General features: G+C 49.8%; 1 protein-coding gene across 1 annotated transcript in view; it reads right to left on the bottom strand.

The window, feature by feature from the left end:
- The window catches only part of CTNNBL1 (catenin beta like 1), a 99,999-nt gene extending 97,788 nt beyond the window's left edge, over positions 1–2,211 (bottom strand). Inside the window, exons 1-2 of the mRNA XM_087928743.1 lie at positions 2,196–2,211; positions 1,974–2,086 (exon numbers count right to left, since the gene is read on the bottom strand). Coding sequence (XP_087784869.1) covers positions 1,974–2,086; positions 2,196–2,211 — 129 coding nt within the window. The remainder of the gene's footprint in view (positions 1–1,973; positions 2,087–2,195) is intronic.
- Positions 2,212–18,789: the final 16,578 nt, after the last annotated feature.

The raw sequence follows: 18,789 nt of genomic DNA, 5'->3' as shown, positions 1-18,789 counted from the left end.
TGCAAGGAAACAGACAAGCTTAGGGAGCCGCAAGGACCACAGAGTTCTCCTCCCCTCCTTCCTTCCTTCCCCCTCCTCCTCCTCGTCCCTTTTCTCAATTATTCCTCCTCCTCTCTCTCCTTCTGCTCCCTTTCATCCCACTCCCTTCTAGCCCTGATGACGTTCCCCGGTTCAATGCCAATAAAGGCTGTTGCTGCTATTATTATTATTATTATTATTATTATTATTATTATGGTATTATTAGTATTGGTATTATTGGTATTATTATTAGTAGAATTGGTATTAATGGTATTATGTGTGTGTGTGTGTGTCTCTTTATGTACTCTGGTGTGTATGTGTATGTGTGTGTGTGTGTGTGTGTGTGCATACAAGAAGGTGGATGGGCCCACTTGCAAAGGAGCGGGCCTTCTCCCTACCTTCTTATCCGAAGGAACAGGGGTGAAACGGTGGGGGGGTGTGTGAGGGCGATACCTCCCTACTCCTCAAAGGGGTTGGGGGGACACAGGAGGCCTTGACTCCTGTAGGCCTCCCACCTCTGCCAAGAGAGCAGCTTCTCTTAGGGGTCCTGGGAAGAGAGCTAAAAACCTATGAACAAGGAGCCCCAGTGCCCCTTGCACTGAGGATGTTACCTAGTGGGGTCAGGAAACGTCCGCGGAAAACACCCAACCTCAAGAGAGCACCGAAGAGCCACAGGACTCCTCCTCCTCTCTACAAACCTCCCTGATGATGCTATCAAGTAGGGTCAGGAAACGTCTGCAATCAAACAATCAATCCCCCCTCCCTTCTAGCACTGATGATGTTCCCTAGTTGGGTCATGAAAGGTCTGCAAGGAAACAGACAAGCTTAGGGAGCCGCAAGGACCGCAGAGTTCTCCTCCCCTCCTTCCTTCCTTCCTTCCCCCTCCTTCTTGTCCCGTTTCTCAATTATTCCTCCTCCTCTCTCTCCTTCTGCTCCTCTTCACCCCACTCCCTTCTAGCCCTGATGACGTTCCCCGGTTGGGTCATGAAACGTCTGCCAGAAAGCCACCAAGCTCAAACAGAGCCCCAAGGACCCCGTAAGGCCCCTGCTTGCCCCTCCCTGGACCAAGGGCCATTGGGGTCTCCTCACGACCCCCACCCCACCCCACCCCCGCCCTTCCTGGGCCCACCCAGTCAACCAATACACACAACAGAACAGCTTCACAAATAAGGTGAACTCTGCCATGGATCCCACCAGGGGAGGCTAAACCAATTTCACTGTATGCATGATGGACAATGCCAATAAAGGCTGTTGCTGCTATTATTATTATTATTATTATTATTATTATTATTATTATTATTATTATTATTATTATTATTATTATTATTAGGTATTGGTATTCTTATTAGTATTGGTATTATTACTATTGGTATTATTAGTATTGGTATTATCAGTATTATTATTATTGGTATTATTAATTGGTATTAATGGTATTGGTATTAGTATTGGTATTATCGGTATTATTAGTAGTAGTATTGGTATTATTATTAATTGGTATTGGTATTCCTTTTAGTATTGGTATTATCAGTATTATTAGTAGTAGTATTGGTATTAATGGTGTTGTTTTGTTGTTGTTGTTGTTATTATTATTATTATTATTATTATTTAGAGTTCAAAAGACCTGCATTTCGGTTAAAGCCCAGCCCAGCCTTGGGGGTCGGAAGGGGGCGAGGGGGCAAAGCAAGGGGGCTCTGGGGAAAGACAGAGGCCCCTCCTCCCCCTCATTTCAGTCAAAGGGCGGGGGCGGAGGGGAGAATGCACAGTTGTGCCCCTTCTCCTCCTGAGCCCCCGACCTATTAGATGCTTCGGGCGGGGGGGGGCGTGGAGGGAGCCCCCTGCTCACCTTTTGAGGCTTTGCCGTGGATGGGAGACCGCGAGGCGATCCCCGCCGCCCCCAATTTCTCGTGGAGGGAGTTTCACCGGCTGACGCCCCCCAGCCCCCCACGCCGCCTCACCTGGTAGTTGAGCAGCTCCCCACGTCCATGGCCGCCGCTCCGCCGCCGAGTGTCGCGAAAGGTCGCGAGTTGCCGTAAAGCGCCCTTCTCTCTTCCCCCCTTCCTCCTTTTAACTCGGGAGGCGGCCAGGCAGGACCTTCCGCCGTAAAGCACGGCGCCGCCGGTTGGGACGCCCCGCCGCCGTAGTAAAGCTCTGCTTTAGAGCGGCCGGCCCGTAAATACGGTAATAGGAGCGCATCAAATGTTTTGGGAGAGCTGTAGTTCTCCGATTGGATGCGCAGCTCAGATTTGGCAGGCCGGGGAGGGGAGGGGGAGATTGTGGGGTGTTCTTCCTCCCTCCCTCCCGCCCCCCTCCTGGGATGCAGCTTAGAAATGCAGAAATGTATATCTGAGAAAATGCAGCTTATTAAGAATAGAATAGAATAGAATAGAATAGAATAGAATAGAATAGAATAGAATAGAATAGAAGAGTTGGAAGGGACCTTGGAGGTCTTCTAGTCCAACCCCCTGCTCAGGCAGGAAACTCTTCATCACTTCAGGCAAAGAAGTCTTCCAGTCTCTTCTTGAAAGCCTCCAGTGTTGGAACATTTACAACTTCTGGTGGCAAGCAGTTCCACTGGCTAATTGCTCCTTGACCTTTAATATTTTGAATTTCAAAAAGATGGTGATAATAATGATGATGATGATGATAATAATAATAATTTGTTGCAAGACAATAGCTCGGACTGACTACAAACAATGTCACAAGTTCCAGTGGACCATCTGAGCGACTGTGTTGTGACGCTCTCTGTAGTCAGTCTGAGCGATTGTCTTGCAACAGCTCAGTATTTGATCAGCGGTTTCATCCAAAGAAGTGGACGAAACCATCGATCACGTACTGAGCTGTTGCAAGACAATCGCTCAGATTGACTACAAACAACGTCACAACACAGTCGCTCAGATGGTCCACTGGAACTTGTGTCACAACTACCATCTGCCTGTAGCAAAGAACTGGTGGGATCATAAGCCTGAAAAAGTGGTCGAAAATGAGCATGCAAAACTACTGTGGGACTTCCAAATACAGACTGACAATGTTCTGGAACACAGTACCCCAGATATCACGATTGTGGAGAAGAAAAAAGTGGGGATCATTGACATGGCCAAACCTGGTGATAGCAGAATCGACGAGAAACAACTTGAAAAAGTCACCAGGTATCAGGACTTAAGAATCGAACTGCAGAGACTCTGGCATAAACCAGTGCAGGTGGTTCCAGTGGTACTGGTCACACTGGGTGCTGCTGTGCCTAAAGACCTAGGCAAGCACTTAAAAACAATTGGCGCTGACAAGATCACCCTTGGTCAGCTGCAGAAGGCCACCTTACTGGGATCTTCTCGCATAATCCGCCGATACATCACGCAGTCCTAAACGCCTGGGAAGTGTTCGACTAGTGATTTGTGATTCGAAACCCAGCGTGGTTATCTCTGCTGTGTATACTGTCATTTTTGTGCACAATAATAATAATAATGATAATATAGGAACTACTAAAGCTCTGATGGTCGTTTTGAAAAATCCTTCCTTAGGGAGCCCTAGAAGCCTAGAGGAATGTAAGTGCCAAATTTAGGACAAATTTCAAGTTTGTAGGCTTGATGATTCTATTGATTTATTTTATTTTATTTTATTTATTTTGTCAAGTGATTATAAGATAACCGGTATAAGTATAAACATAGTTATGAATTCTGGAGATTTTGTGATGATGCTTGAGGGGGGTGTTTTCACTTTTATATAGATAGAAGAAAAGATCAAAGAAGAGATACCTGAAAGTTCTTGTTCCAAAGGCCACGTGTGCATGAAGAGCACAAAAGCCCCTTCAGAAACACCTCCGAGAGGGCTGCTCACCCCTGGAGGTGGCTGATGGTAGTTGAAGTCCTCAAGACTTACAAAATTTCCAAGGTTGGACCTCTGCCCCAGGCTTAAACCCACATTGTTCAATTTTAAGAGGTGTGGACCTCAATTCTGGCTGGAGAATTCTGGGAGCCTCTTAAAATCATTCCGGTTGGTTAGATCAGAGGTCTCCAAACTTGGCAAGAAGCACTGCAGGATGTCCTCGACTTACAACTTATGTTCTTATCCCCAAACTTGTCAACTTTTAAGACTTGTGGACTTTTGCTGGTTGGGGAATTCTGGGAATTGAAGTCCACAAATCTTAAAAATTGACAAGTTTGGGAACCCCTGGCTTAGATCATGATGTGGCCATACTGGAATATTCTTTTTCTTCCTTTGCCTGTGTTCCCTGGGTATCCGGCATCCAGGTTCCCAAAACGTAACATCTCTCTGACTTCCCAGCACGGCCTGATGTGCACAACCCACAAATTGGCCAGGTTTTCTTGTTGTAGGATCCCAGCCAGTGCATATGCCAAGCTGCGTGCCAGTTGCGCCAAAGCGAGAAAAGAGGGGCATGTCTGCAACCCAAGAACCCATTATCCCTAGCCTGGGGAAGCATGGAACATGGATGCTCCCTGGTTAGATCATGGGAAAAAAAAACCTGCACGAAAAAGTCTATAGGGTTTCTACAGACTTTTAGCTATGCAGCTTGGGATTAACACCTTTTGGAAGGCGTGGGAGTAGGAATGGGTTTCCAGTGAGAAAAATTGCAGACTACAGGAACCATTTGCAACACTCAGGTGACCCTGAAGACACAGATAAGCCCCTCCAGTGGCCTCAAGGACCCTCTAAAAGGATGCAAATGACCAGCTCGGTCTGCAAGGCGTATAAATCCTTCCATTCCCCACCAGATAATCAGAACTGAAGAAGCCTCTTTGGATGAGAAGCGAAATGTCTTCCAAAAAAAAAAGCAAGAAAGTCCAGTTGACTCCTGAAAAAAAAAAACACCTTTGGGTCCAAGTTCAGAGACATCCAAAACATCCAAGTTCAGAGACCCCTCAGTTCAACCCTGAGCCACAAATATTCTCCTTTCACGGAACTTATGGAGGTTGGCAGGATCCTGAGCCGCAGCTGTGGTTGTGCTCGGAGGCGGCCTGATCTTGCCATGGTTGGACCCTTTGCCAACCCATCAAGCCTTCCTGGTGCCACCCTGCTTGCTCCGCCTGCAGAAGCAGCTGCAGCGAGAGGCACATTGTGTTTGCATTCATGGATAGTCCTTGCCTTGCGACCACAGCTGAGCCCTAGATTTCCGCTGCTAAGCGAGACATCTGTGAAGGGAGCTTCGGAGCCCTTTCGTGGCCTTTCTTGCGGCGGTCATTAAATGAATCACGGCCGTTAAGTTAGTCACGTGGTGGTGAAGTAAATCTGGCTTCCAGGTCGGCTCCTGTTTATCCGAAGGTCACAGAAGAGGATCACGTAGCACCAGTGGGACACGACGACCGTCGTAAATATGAACCAGTTGCCAAGGGCCGGATTTGGATCATGTGACCGTGAGAAGGTGGCAATGGCTCTAGGTGAGATAACCGGTAGCGGAAATTTTGAGTGGTTGGGAGAACCGGCCAATCCCACCTCTGACTGGCCCCACCAACCCCATCTATTCTTCGCCTCCCATCGAGTCCCAGCTGATCGGCTGGGTCTCCTTTGGTTGCCCTGCACAGGAGAACGGAGCTGGAAAGCAGGTTAGTGGAGTGGGGGAGGGAAGGGGGATTTTGCAGTAACCTTCCCCTGCCTTGCCCACCAAACCACACCCACCAAGCCACACCCACAGTTGATTGGCTGGGTCTCCTTTGGTTGCCCTGCATAGGAGAACAGAGCTGGAAAGCAGGTTATGGGGCAGGGAGGGAAGGGGGATTTTGCAGTATCTTTCCCCTGCCACACCCACCAAGCCACACCCACCAAGCCACACCCACCAAGCCACACCCACATAACACCAAGCCACCACAGCTGATTGGCTGGGTCTTCTTTGGTTGCCCTGCACAGGAGAACAGAGCTGGAAAGCAGGTTAGTGGGGTGGAGAGGGAAAAGGGGATTTGCAATATATCCTTCCCCTGCCACGCCCACCAAGCCACGCCCACCACATCCTCCAAGCCACATCCACAGAACCGGTAGTAAAAAAAATACTGAATCCTACCAGTGCAACAGTTAAGTGTGGGGAAACGGCTATAAGTCACTTTTATTTATTTATTTATTTATTTGGTTTTCTTTTTTTTTTCTGAAATATTTTTTTATTGTTTTGTATCATACATTACCTTTCTTTGTTGAGCAGTGCGCTCTCTAGGTGTCCAAGCTGTTAACATAAAAACATCTTTGTCATTATGATCATATGTATGTATGTATGTATGTATGTATGGCATTCAGATGAACACCATACACAAGCCTGATGATGGCAGATGAGATTCTGCCAAAGCGTTGCTACAACTTTAAAGCACAACTACAATGACGTAGGAAAATACCGAACAAAGCTGAATGCCATACATGTAAGTACCATGGAAAACTTGAGAAAACAAATATATATATATGTATGTATGTGTGTGTGTATGTATGTATGTATATGTTTTCTTAAGTTTTCGCAGGTACTTACATGCATGGTATTCAGCTTTGTTCGGGTATTTCCCCACATCATTATAGTTGTGCTTTTAAAGTTGTAGCAACGTTGGCTGTGTGTCTATCAGCTGCCACACACCCTGACCCCCAAACCAAGCAAACGGATACACGCTATGAACACATATCCAGGCCTCAAACTCGGAACCAAACCAAAACCTGGAACGTCACATCACAGCCACCCGCTCAGGATATCACATCATGGAACTCAGGAGGTTACACCACAAAACGTCAGGATGTTACAATACAGCCAATGACCCAGGAGATTACAGCACAAGACCCAGGATGTCACAACAATAGAACTCAGAAGGTCATCACAGAGCCCATTATCCAGGTCGTTACAACGCAGGAGGCGGATAGACACACAGCCAATACTTCAGCCGCACATGTTCTTACGAAAAAGCCAGCCAATCTTCAAGCATCAACTCCACCAACCAATCAAAAAATGACAACACAGCCAAACTCCCCACCAGTATATATAGAGAGATGGCAGCTCGCAAAAGCACAAAGCTGAAAGCAGCAGCCTGAAGATGGCGAGTGGGACCTCGTCGAAACATCACCAAGATACTCTCAATCTTACATAGGAAAAGCCCTGAACGCACCAAGACCTGCATGTATGTATGTATGTATGTATGTATGTATGTATGTATGTATGTATGTATGTTATTTAGGTTTCTTCGGGTATTTTCCCACGGCTTAATATTTGTGCTTTTATTATAGCGACATTTCAGCAGAATCTCATCTGCCATCCTCAGGCTTGTGTATTGGGTTCTTTTAAAGATGAGATTCTGCCGAAATGTCGCTATAATAAAAGCACAAATATTAAGTTGTGGGAAAATACCCAAAGAAACCAAAACTACATACATATAAATACCCACGAAAACATAAGAAAACACACACCCAAACCCACATATATGTACAAACATACATACATATAAACTAATATGCGACAACATCCATCATATTATCACATATATTATCTTCCTTTATAATATTGATTATATAACTGTCAGAAATATTTACTCATCTGTTTTTTTTTCTCCTACAAACCATATTTCACTTAATTCCCCTCCTCTAACCTCAGTATCTGTCATTTAACTGTTTATAGCATAGTTCCCATGTTATAAGTCACTTTTCTCAGTGCCGTCGTAACTTTGAGCAAGTGGGAATGATTCTAAATCGGGGACTACCTCTCTTTATTTATCAAATTTATTTGGATGTCCACCTCCCAGTTTGGGCAAGCGAGGTTCCCCCCGCCCCCGCTTCACCCACCGTTCATGGAAAGAGAAACGCAGCCTCGGAGCTAACAAAAGGCCCTGAGAAATGAATTTCATTTGCAGCCAAATCTAATCCGATGATAAGCAAAACTTCATTGTTTGAGCTCAGAGAGCTTGCGATGAAAAGCCCATTGTCTGAAGCCGTGCACAACGCCGTGTAGAACATCCCCGCCAACAAAGATCTCTCTCCGGCTGCCTGATGAGCCTGCAGGGTTATCTCGGCGGGGGTGGGGGTGTCTGCCTGGAAGGGAGCCCCAAATTAAAAGCATCTATAATTTCCTGACAGAGGCCCCCCCAGCCCCCCCCAGCTTGTGCCAAACAGGAGGAGGAGGAAGAGGAGGAGGAGGGGGAAGAGGAGGAGTGTGGAGGTCTTTGGTGCTCTCTGAGCTTGGATGCTTTGTGGCGGAGGTTTCGTGAGCCGACTAGGGAACATCATCAGGGCTAGAAGGGAGTGGGGCCTTGTGGAGAGGGGAGGAGGACGAGGAGGAGGAGGATTGGGGCCCTTGGTGTCTTGCAGTGTTTCATGACCCAAACTAGGGAATATCATCAGGGAGAGGGGTTGGACAAGAGGAGGAGGAGGGAGAACGAAGAGGAGGAGGAGGAGGAGGAGGAGGAGGAGGGAGAAGGAAGAGGAGGAGGAAGAGGAGGAGGAGGAGGAGGAGGAAGGGAGGATAGGGAGGATGACTGTGGCCCTTGGTGCTCTCTGAGCTTGGTAGTTTTTTTACAGACATTTCATGACCCAACGAGGGAACATCATCGGTGCTGGAAGAGATAAGGCCTCTGGACCCCCTCAGGTGGCTCTGGACTTGAATGGTGGGTTGTGCCTTTGGGGGAGGGGGTGCAGGAAGACCCAGGGGCGCATTTAGCACAATAAAGGAAAATATTTGTAGCTCGAGGTTGATTGTGGGGTCCTTGGTGCTCTCTGAGCTTCGCTGTTTTCTTGCAGACGTTTCATAACCCAAGTAGATAACATCATCAGTGCTAGAAGGGAGGAGGAGGAGGAGGAGGAAGAGGAGAAAGAGGAAGAGGGCTGTAAGGTCCTCAATGCTCTCTGAGCTGGGTTGTTTTCTTGGGAGATGTTTCATGAGCCAAGTAGGTAACATCATCAGTACTAGAAGGGAGGGGGATTTGTTCACCACCTTGAGTTACTTATAAAGATGGATTAAAAATCAGATAGATGATATAGACAGACAGACAGACAGACAGATATGGAGAAGCAGATAGGTATAGAGACAGATGATAGATGATAGATCTAGAGAAAGATAGACAGATATGGATAGATCAGAGGTGGGATTTAGCAGGTTCTGACCAGTTCTGGAGAGCCAGTAGCAGAAATTTTGAGTAGTTCAGAGAACTGGCAAATGCCACCTTTGACTGGCCCCGCCAACCCCATCTCTTCTCTGCCTCCCACGGAGCCCCAGCTGATCGGCTGGTTCTTCTTTGGTTGCCCTGCCCAGGAGAATGGAGCTGGAAAGCAGGTTAGCGGGGTGGGGAGGGAAGGGGGATCTTGCAGTAACCTTCCCTTGCCATGCCCACCAAGCCATGCCCACCAAGCGATGCCATGCCCACCAAGCCACGCCCGCCAAGCCATGCCCACCAAGCCATGCCCACCAAGCGATGCCACGCCCACCAAGCCGTGCCCACCAAGCGATGCCATGCCCACCAAGCCACGCCCGCCAAGCCATGCCATGCCCACCAAGCGATGCCATGCCCACCAAGAGATGCCCACCAAGCCCCCAAGCCATGCCACGCCCACCAAGACACTCCCCACCAAGCCAAGCCACGCCCCACCAAGCCACACCCACAGAACCGGTAGTAAAAAAATTGAATCCCACCACTGGGATTGATAAAATGCAGGAGGAGGAGAAAGAGGAGGGGAGCCGGAAAGGAGGAGGAGGAGGAGGAGGGGAAGGGAAGGGAGGGGAGGGAAGGGGAGGGGAGGGAAGGGAGGGCGCAGCTGGAGAAAATGAGCTCCACAAATCTCCCCTCCCGGAGAAGAGAAACAGCCCCGATGAATCTCCTTCATTAGCTCTGCCGTTTCCCAGGGGCCCCCAGCTGCAACCCAGGCCCAGTTGCACGACGTAAAAAAGCTCCCCAATCCTCTTCAAGGGAGCCCCCAGGGAGTGCACTGCAGCCACCATCCCCCCACCCCCCAAGCCCAGATGACCAGGGCACAAGGGACGGGGCGGAAGTCGTTCCCCTTGGAAGCTGCAGCCCAGAGAAGCTACGGGCGGGGGGGCAAAGGCATTTCAATCCGTTGTCTCAAGACCCCGGATGGATTTCCTTCGGGGGTCCCAATCGTTTCCATTTTCCCGGCTCTTCCATTTAAGCCCCCCCCATTGTGTTCTGAAGATGGTTTATGGACGGGGTGGGGTGTGTGTGTGGAAAAAGCGCCGCTTAATGAAACTGCGCGAAATGCAAATAGCTCGACATAAATTAGGTTTCAGTAACGGGGGGAGGTTTGGGGGTTTTATTTTAAGAAAAAAGGAAATAGGAACAGCTCAAGAGAAGGTTCCCTGAAGATGGGAGGGTGGAGGAGCCTGGAAAGGCCGGTAGAAACCCAGAGAGGGTTGCAAAGCGGGGGGAGGGGCCGGCCTAGGAACGGGGGGGGGTCCCGTTTCTGCCCCCCCCTCCTCACCCCACCAGCCCCAGATGCTCCTCGGAGGGGCTTTGGGTGAGTCCCTGGCCCTCCGCCCCAGAGACGGTCGGGGTGCAGTGGGGGCAGCGTTTGGCTCAAGAGGGTTTGGGGGCTTTTGAGCTGGCCCCTCCCTCTCAGCCCCCCCCTCCCACCTCACACAGGTGATTCCTTCAGTGCCCAGGTGGGCTCCAGTACATTCAACAGACGCTGCAGGACGTCCTTGGCTTACAACGTATGTTCTTATAACAAATTTGGCAACTTTAAGACGTGTGGACTTCAGTTCCCAGAATTCTCCAGCCAGCGGGCCCAGAGCGGCTTTGCCAAGATCGCCAGCAATGTAGAAAGATGCTCCTTTTCCTTTCTTCTCTTCCCTCCCCCCCTCCCTCCCATTTTTCCTCCCTTCCTTCTCTCTCTCCCTTCCCTTCTCCTCTCACCTGCTCCCTCCCTTCTTTCCTTCTCTCCTTTCCTCTCTCCCTCCCTTTTTCTTTTTCTATCTCTTTCCCCCTTCCTTCCCTTGTGCTCCCTCCCTCTCCTCCCCCCCTTCCTTCCTTCCTTCCTTCCTGCCCTCCCCCCCTCTTCTTCCTCTCTTTCTCCTCTTTCTCCCTTCCTTCTCTCCTTTCCTCCCTCTCCCTCTTAGGGGTCTGGAGGCTAAAACATATGATGAACGGTTGCAGGAACTGGGCCTGGCCAGTCAAGGGAAGAGAAGGACCAGGGGAGACAGGAGAGCACCTTCTGATATTTGAGGGGCTGCCATAGGGAGGAGGGAGGGGGTCAAGCTATTCTTCAAGGCTCCCTTGAAGGCCAGACAAGGAACAATGGATGGAAACTGAACAAGGAGAGATTCAACCTGGAAATAAGGAGAAACTTTCTGACAGGGAGAGGAATCAACCCACTTCAGAAGCTGTGGGAGCTGCTTCATCCCTGGAGGCTTCCAAGAAGAGACTGGACTGCCCTCAGTCAGAAATGGTGTAGGGTCTCCCGCTTGGGCAGGGGGGTTGACTAGATGACCTACAAGGTCCCTTTCCTCTGTTAAATCTTCCTTCCCTTCCCCTCTCACCCCCTCCCTCGCTTCTTTCCTTCCCTTCTCTCCCTCCCTCCCTCCCTCCCTCCCTCCCGTATTTCAGGGTGGCTGCCAGTCAAGAGGAAAAGGCGATAGAAACCGTGCATTTTAACAGGGTCCTTTCCAGAGCTGTCCGCTCTGAGGAATAAAAGTTGACAGGTCTAGTTGAGTTAATCAGGCTGGATAATAGAGGGAGAGAAAGGAATCTCAGGCTGGATTGAGGACGGCGACGAAAGAGGCGGCCGTTCCCCAGGTCCTCCCCCTCCCCTCAACGGCAGAGAACCAGCCAGTCCCCTCCTGCCCGGCTCCGGTGGGCTCCCTCCGTGGCTGCAGCTGTGGCCCAGGGGGGGGGGGTTTGGCTCTCTGGGGCCCCTGGAAGCTCTCTGTGTCTCTGAGGGTCTCCAGGACTTTCTCTTTGGCTTCTTCCTTCCATCTCAGCCCCCGTCCCTCCCCTTCCTTTGTGGGGAGGAGAATAGGAGGTGGGCACTGGGGGTAGGGGGGATTCTTCCACCCCCACAGACATGGGGCCCAGGGATCTGACCCTGGGGGGTGCCCGGCCTGGCAGAGACGTCTCCTGGTGCCCATCCTCCAGGTGTTCTTCTAGCCCTCTCCGGAGAGGACTTTGGTCTCCCCGGGGAGACTTTGGGTGGGGCCTTCCTGGGTCATCTCCAGGCGGCACAAACCTCCCTGAGCCCAGAAGGAGGAGAAGAAGAAAGGAATGAAAAGGCAGAAGGAGGGAGGGTAGAGGGAAGGAGAGACAGGTGGGGTGGGAGGAAGGGAAGGGAAGGAGGCAGGAAAAGGTTGATTTTGGAGAGGAAGGGAGGAAGGAAGGAAGGAAGGAAGGAAGGGAAGGAGGCAGGAAAAGGTTGATTTTGGAGAGGGAAGGAGGGAGGGAGGGAGGGAGGGAGGGAGGGAGGGAGGGAGGGAGGAAGGAAGGAAGGAAGGAAGGAAGGAAGGAAGGAAGGAAGGAAGGAAGGAAGGAAGGAAGGAAGGAAAGGAGGCGTAGGTTAGGATTGGGAGGGAAGAAAGGGAGAGAGGAAGGAAGGAAAGAAGGAAGGAGGAGGGGTGGGAAGGAAGGAAGGAAGGAAGGAAGGAAGGAAGGAAAGGAGAAGTAGGTTAGGATTGGGAAGGAAGAAAGGAAGGAGGAGGGAGGGAGGAGTAGGTTAGGATTGGGAGGGAAGGAAGGAAGAGAGGAAGGAAGGAGTAGGTTAGGATTGGTAGGGGAAGGGACGAAGGGAGAGAGGAAGGGAGGAAAGAAGGAGTAGGTTAGGTTTGGGAAGGAAGGGAGGAAGGTAGAAGTAGGTTAAGATTAGGAAGGAAGGAAGGAAGGAAGGAAGGAAGGAAGGAAGGAAAGAAGGAAGGAAGGAAGGAAGGACAACAATCTGGGTCCTCATTTCACCCACCTTGCAGGAGTGGAAGGCTGAGTCAACCTTAGGAAGGAAGGAATGAAGGGAGGGAGGGAGGGAGGGAGGGAGGAAGGAAGGAAGCCCTAAGCAAGCAGATTTCCCTTCCTGACCAATCCTCCCTGAGGGCCACCGACCATCTTCTAGCCTTGAAATGCAAATAGAAGGAACCCCCCCACCTGTCCCCCACCCCCCTTTCCTTATGCACTCTGTGGCTTCAGGCTCCTCCCCCAGGGACTCCGCCGGGCTCAGCTGGCATGGACAATTCCTCCGCAGAGCAGCAGCTTCTTGGGGATCCAGGCCTCCCCTCCTCCAATGGGTCAATGGAGGAGACCCTCCCCCCAGGAGAAGGGAGCGCTGCTCCTCTGAGATTAGCCTGCAGAGCCTTCCCTGGAGGTCGGCTCTTTCCCCTGCCAAATGGGGCTTCTGGTTTCAAAAAAGATGCTGGATAACCCTTTGCCTGAAGCCCCGAAGGGTTTCCTGCCTAGGCAGGGGGTTGGGCTAGAAGACCTCCAAGGCCCCTTCCAACTCTGTTATTCTACTCTAGTCTATTTGGGGTCAACATGAATGAGGCCAACATGGGCCAAGGAGAAGAGGGAAAGCAGAGCAGCTGGGGGGAGCTCCTAAAACTCAGGTCAGCGTCCCCACAGCCCAGGAGAATTGGGGTGAGGGGCTCTGAGGTCTCCGGATGGAGGACTCTACCAGGAAGCTGGGCGGAGGGGTGAGCAGAGAGTATTCATCCTGGAAGGAGAAGATGACATGGACCCACCAGCCATTCCTGGTCTCCATGCAAGAGAAGCTCCTGAGGGGAGGGTCCCTTCCTTCCTTCCTTCCTTCCTTCCTTCCTTCCTTCCTTCCTTCCTTCCTTCCATCCATCCATCCATCCTTCCTTCCTTCCTTCCTTCCTTCCATCCTTCCTTCCCTCCTTCCTTCCTTCCATCTTTCCTTCCTTCCTTCCATCCATCCTTCCTTCCTTCCTTCCTTCCTTTCCTTCCTTCCTTCCATCCATCCTTCCTTCCTTCGTTCCTTCCTTCCATCCTCCCTACTTTCCTTCCTTCCTTCCTCCCTCACTCCCTCCCTCCCTCTCTATCTCCCCATCATTCTTTCTCTCTCTCTCTCTCTCTCTCTCCTTCCTTCCCTCTTTCTTTCTTTCTCTTTCTTTCTTTCCTTCCTTCTGAAGTCACTGATTAACAGTTGGAAGGGACCTTGTAGGTCATCTACTCCAAACACCCCCCACCCAAGCAGGAGACCCTACACCATTTCTGACAGTCTAGTCTCTTCTTGGAAGCCTCCAGGGATGAAGCTCCCACCACTTCCGAGGGCAACTTCTGTTCCATGAGTTGATTGTTCTCACTGTCAGAAAGTTTCTCCTTATTTCCAGGTTGAATCTCTCCTTGTTCAGTTTCCATCCATTGTTCCTTGTCTGGCCTTCAGGTGCCTTGGAAAATAGCTTGACCCCCTTCCTCCTCTCTGGGGCAGCCCCTCAAATACTGGAAGATGCTCTCCTGTCTCCCCTGGTCCTTCTCTTCTCCAGACTAGCCAGGCCCAGTTCCTGTAACCGTTCTTCGTATGTTTTATCCTCCAGTCCCCTCATCCTCCTGGTTGCTCTTCTCTGCACTTTAGAAAAAGAGTCTCAACACCTTTTTTACATCCCTTCTTTGTGGCAAGCCTAAGATATTGGAAGATGCTATCATGTCAGGATGCTATCAAAGCCAAGATGAAATGCTCTCTAACGGTTTCTTTATTCTTTATTATTATCTGCAGTTCACTACGGATTTCATACTCACGAGACCATCTGCTAAGAATTAGGCCATGTTTCCTTAAGGAGCAGCTTCCTGACTCCTCACCCCAACCTGTCTTTGCAAACGCAGAGGAGATTCTAACCTATTTCCAGTGCTACGGATTACAACAAAGAAAGCAAAGAAGCGACCATCCCGGAAGAGGAGACGAGGTAAAGGAGCGGGAATTTTAAACAGATAGGGGGGAAAAATAGGGGGAAAAACCCCTCTCCCTTCAATCTTTCTGACTAATTTATGCTCACTGGCTAACAAAATGGATGAAATTCACCTCTTAACCCTCCCATGCTACCACCCTTTTTACAAAACTAGATAACGCAGTATCAACAGTGGAGACCTTCAAATTTCTAGGTTCTACTATATCACATGACCTAAAATGGACACCTAACATCAAAAATGTTACCAAAAAAGCACAACAAAGAATGTTCTTTCTGCGCCATCTCAGGAAGCTCAAACTGCCCAAGAAGCTGCTGATCCAGTTCTGCAGAGGAATTCTTGAGTCTGTCATCTGCACCTCTATGACTCTCTGGTTTGGCTCTGCAACCCAACAGGACAGACACGGACTCCAGAGGGTAATTAGGACTGCAGAAAAAAACACTTACTACCAGCCTGCCTTCCATGGGGGACCTGCATCCTGCAGGAGTCAAAAAGAGGGCTGTGAAAATATTTACAGACCCCTCACATCCCGGACATAAACTGTTTCAACTCCTTCCCTCAAAACGACGCTATAGAGCCCTGCACACCAGAACAACGAGATACAAGGATGGTTTTTTCCCAAACGTCATCACTCTGCTAAACAAATAATTCCCTCAACACTGCCCAACTATTTACAAAGTCTGCACTACTATTACTGTTAATCTTCTCATCACTCCTTATCGCCCCTCCCCTCCCACTTGTGACTGTATGACTGTAACTTTGTCATTGTATCCTTACGATTTATATGGACTGTTTCCTAGTGTGATTTGATTGTTTATTGTACCCTATGACTCTCATTAAGTGTTGTACGTTATGATTCTTGACGAATGTCTCTTTTCTTTTATGTATACTGAGAGTATTTACAACAAGACAAATTCCTTGTGTGTCCAATCACACTTGGCCAATAAAGAATTCTATTCTATTCTATTCTATTCCTATTCCAGGTCACCCCATTCTTCTTTTCCTTAAACTAGACATGTCTTCTATCCATCCATGATTGGTCAGATGTCTTTCTTTCTCATCTTTCCTTCTTCCTTCCTTCCTCCCTTCCCTCTCCTTCTCTCCCTCCCTCCCAAGGAAATCACGGGGGTGCCTTTCAAAACGCAGCCCATCCGACAGGCCAATCCATACAGTAGCCTTATATATATATATATTTTCCCCCTCATGTCGACGGGATCTCTTTTCTTGTTCCCGCCTCCTTCCCTTCTTTCTTTCTCTCTCTCTCGCTCTCTCTATTAGCCTGATTTATCCATGATAAAACCACAATAAAGTCGGCAGATTTCCATCGGCCGCCGTAATGGACCTTGACTACATTTTATGCCCACACGCATACGCGCGCGCACACACAGGCACACATACAAACAGACAGGGACATACATGCCTTTAATGCAGTCAAGGTCCATTACAAGCGGGCGATGAGTTTCGGCCGCATTTCGGCGCTTTTATGGCGGATAAATCAGGCAGCCCAGCAGGTACCGGAGGTGTCGGGGAAGCCCCCTGCCCCCAAAGCCTCTCCGCACACGGGGAAAGAGGCAGAACTCCGGCCCGTTCCCTAATTGCCCCCCCACCCCCCGAAGTGTGGAAATTACCGAAGAGTAAAATGCAAATTGCAGGTAACCTTTCCGGAGTTGACGGCTAGAATTGCGCCTTTGGAAGGGAGCCGGCGATGCGCCTCTGCAGGCTGGGGGGTGGGTGGGCTGGGGGGGTGGGCAGTTCTTCACTTTCTCCCCTCAACCCCCAGTACTTTAACTGCTAATAGAGTCGGGGGTCTTTGTTAATGGGAAGAGTTAAAGAGCAGCCTCCTCGTTGCAAATTAGCGCTCAGTTGCTTTCGGTGGCCCCGTGCAATCTTGCAGGGCGAAGAGCTGATGATAATATTGGGGTACGTAAAACCCCCCTTTTGGTGTGTGTGTGTGTGTGTGTGTGGTGTGTGTCGTGAGACAGAAAGGCGTTTGAAAGAACACAGTTGGCAAAAGGTGGGGAGGCGGGGGGGGGGGGTACCTGGCTGCATGCGGTGGGTCGAAGAAGGGAAAACACAGGGTCGCAACTCAGAGGTGGCGGCCAAGCTTAAAAACCAGACGGGAGGATCTGTTCTACTCCAGAGCGACCTTCCCATCGCAGTCGGATGCTGGACTCGGCGTTGCTAATCCCGGGTTTCCCTAAAGGCTTCCTTTTGGGGGGTGGGCGCCCTCGGGGCTTCTTCTTACCCTGGTGCAAAACGGTTGCACTACCCACGGGGACAAAGAGGTGGCTGCTCTACCCGTCCAGAAGGGACGCCTTTCCATTTCTATGAGCTCCGGTCTACTTGACTGCGACTAATCATGTTTCTGGGATCTTTTTCTCACTGGGGTCCTTTGGGGGGGGGTCCCTCCTCCTTCCTTCTCCACTCCACAATCCCCGCTCCCCTTCTGGGTCGTGAAAGGTCTGCAAGGAAACAGCCAAGCTCCGAGAGCACCGAGGACCCCATAGTCTTCCTCCCTCTTCCCCCTCCCCTTCACAAAACCCATTCCCTTCTAGCTCAGTGGTTCCCAAGCTTTTTTTCGCCCCGCACCCCTAAAGAAATTTCACTCGAACCTCGCACCCCATGAAATGTAGACTTTAGGAACTACTGAACGCCTTAAATCTATGGTAGGATTGAATCTTTTCAGCTATGTATGTGACAGCCACTAAATAATGATGCTTAACTCTAAAATGAAAACAAAGTTAATCCATTGCATAATAAATAAAAATGCCAACATAGAGCCAATATCCTATTATTTACCTGGACTTTCCTCACACCCCCTGGAACATCGAGCACCCCAGTTGGGAACCCCTGTTCTAGCTGATGTCTGTCATGAAAACAGACTCTGAGATTACAGACCCCTAAGGACCCCCCACGTGTGCTTCAACCCTGAGCTGCCAATAGTCTCTTCTGTTTGGTATCCTTTTCTCCAGTTCCACCATTTTAGCCTGCTAACCCTGGAGCCTCCAGCCCAGTACAAATGGGGTGAAGTGTGGAGCAGCTTAGCTGCTGGGATCCCCCCCCCCCCATGTCCTTCAAGCTGCCTCTCAGCCGTCTTATGTTGTTGGAAGAAAAATCCTTCTGGGTTCAGTTCCAAGTGGGGGGGGAAAGACACTGGAAAGATGGAGGCTGTTTGGAAGCTTTAATGGTGGGCAGGAGAACCACGTGGCCTGGAGCTCCAGAGTGAAAAGGAAGGACGATCCCCTGCTTCAAGGAGAGAAGAGAAGGTCAAGAAAGAGGGCTGAGATGCGGAGAGTGCCTGGGTTTTATAACTTTTCTTGGGATTTGAATTGAAGCTTGTATTCGGATTGGTTGTCAGACTCCCATGAGGCCATGCAGGGGCAACTCTGCAGGCTGTCCTGAGTTCCAGGCTTGGTTGAGCCTTGCTAGATGATCACTGCACTGAAAAGGGCTTTTGGCAATTGCTGTAGCTTTGCCTGGAGATCTTCGTTATGTAAAGTATTTTGGCCCAGGCCTTAATGGCCCACCCATTCACAAAGGTGGCATGTGTGTGTGTGTGTGAGAGAGCTTCTGCTTCTGAGTTTCTACTCTTTTTTTTAGAGGAAATATTCTGCCTTTTTAATATTTCCCAGGATATTTCATTTTTCTAGGACAGGGGTGGGTGCTAACTTCCTACAATCTCTAGGAAGTAACTGGCGTTTCCCAACCCCTAAAGCAGGAGTCCTCAAACTTGGCCACGTTAAGACTGCTGGACTTGGAGACCTCTTCCCTAAAGAGATTTTTCCCTGCGGATTTTCTTAAGACCACAAAATCACGTGCTGTAGTAGAGAACCCAGCTTGCAGATTTACACAGCGTTCGGAATTAATGATTGGTGATTAATAATGTGCCTGAATCTCTCAGAGAATTATAGATCGGGGCTCAGATAAAGCGGCGCGTTTGTTTTTTAGGAGAATTCTGCACAGA

Source organism: Pseudonaja textilis, chromosome 3 (assembly GCF_049901715.1).
Source record: "Pseudonaja textilis isolate UNSWEBS1 chromosome 3, rPseTex1.2, whole genome shotgun sequence".
In the NCBI taxonomy this organism is placed as follows: Eukaryota; Metazoa; Chordata; class Lepidosauria; order Squamata; family Elapidae; genus Pseudonaja; species Pseudonaja textilis.
Note: the sequence above shows the minus strand (reverse complement) of the source record. Positions and strands in the feature narration are given on the sequence as shown.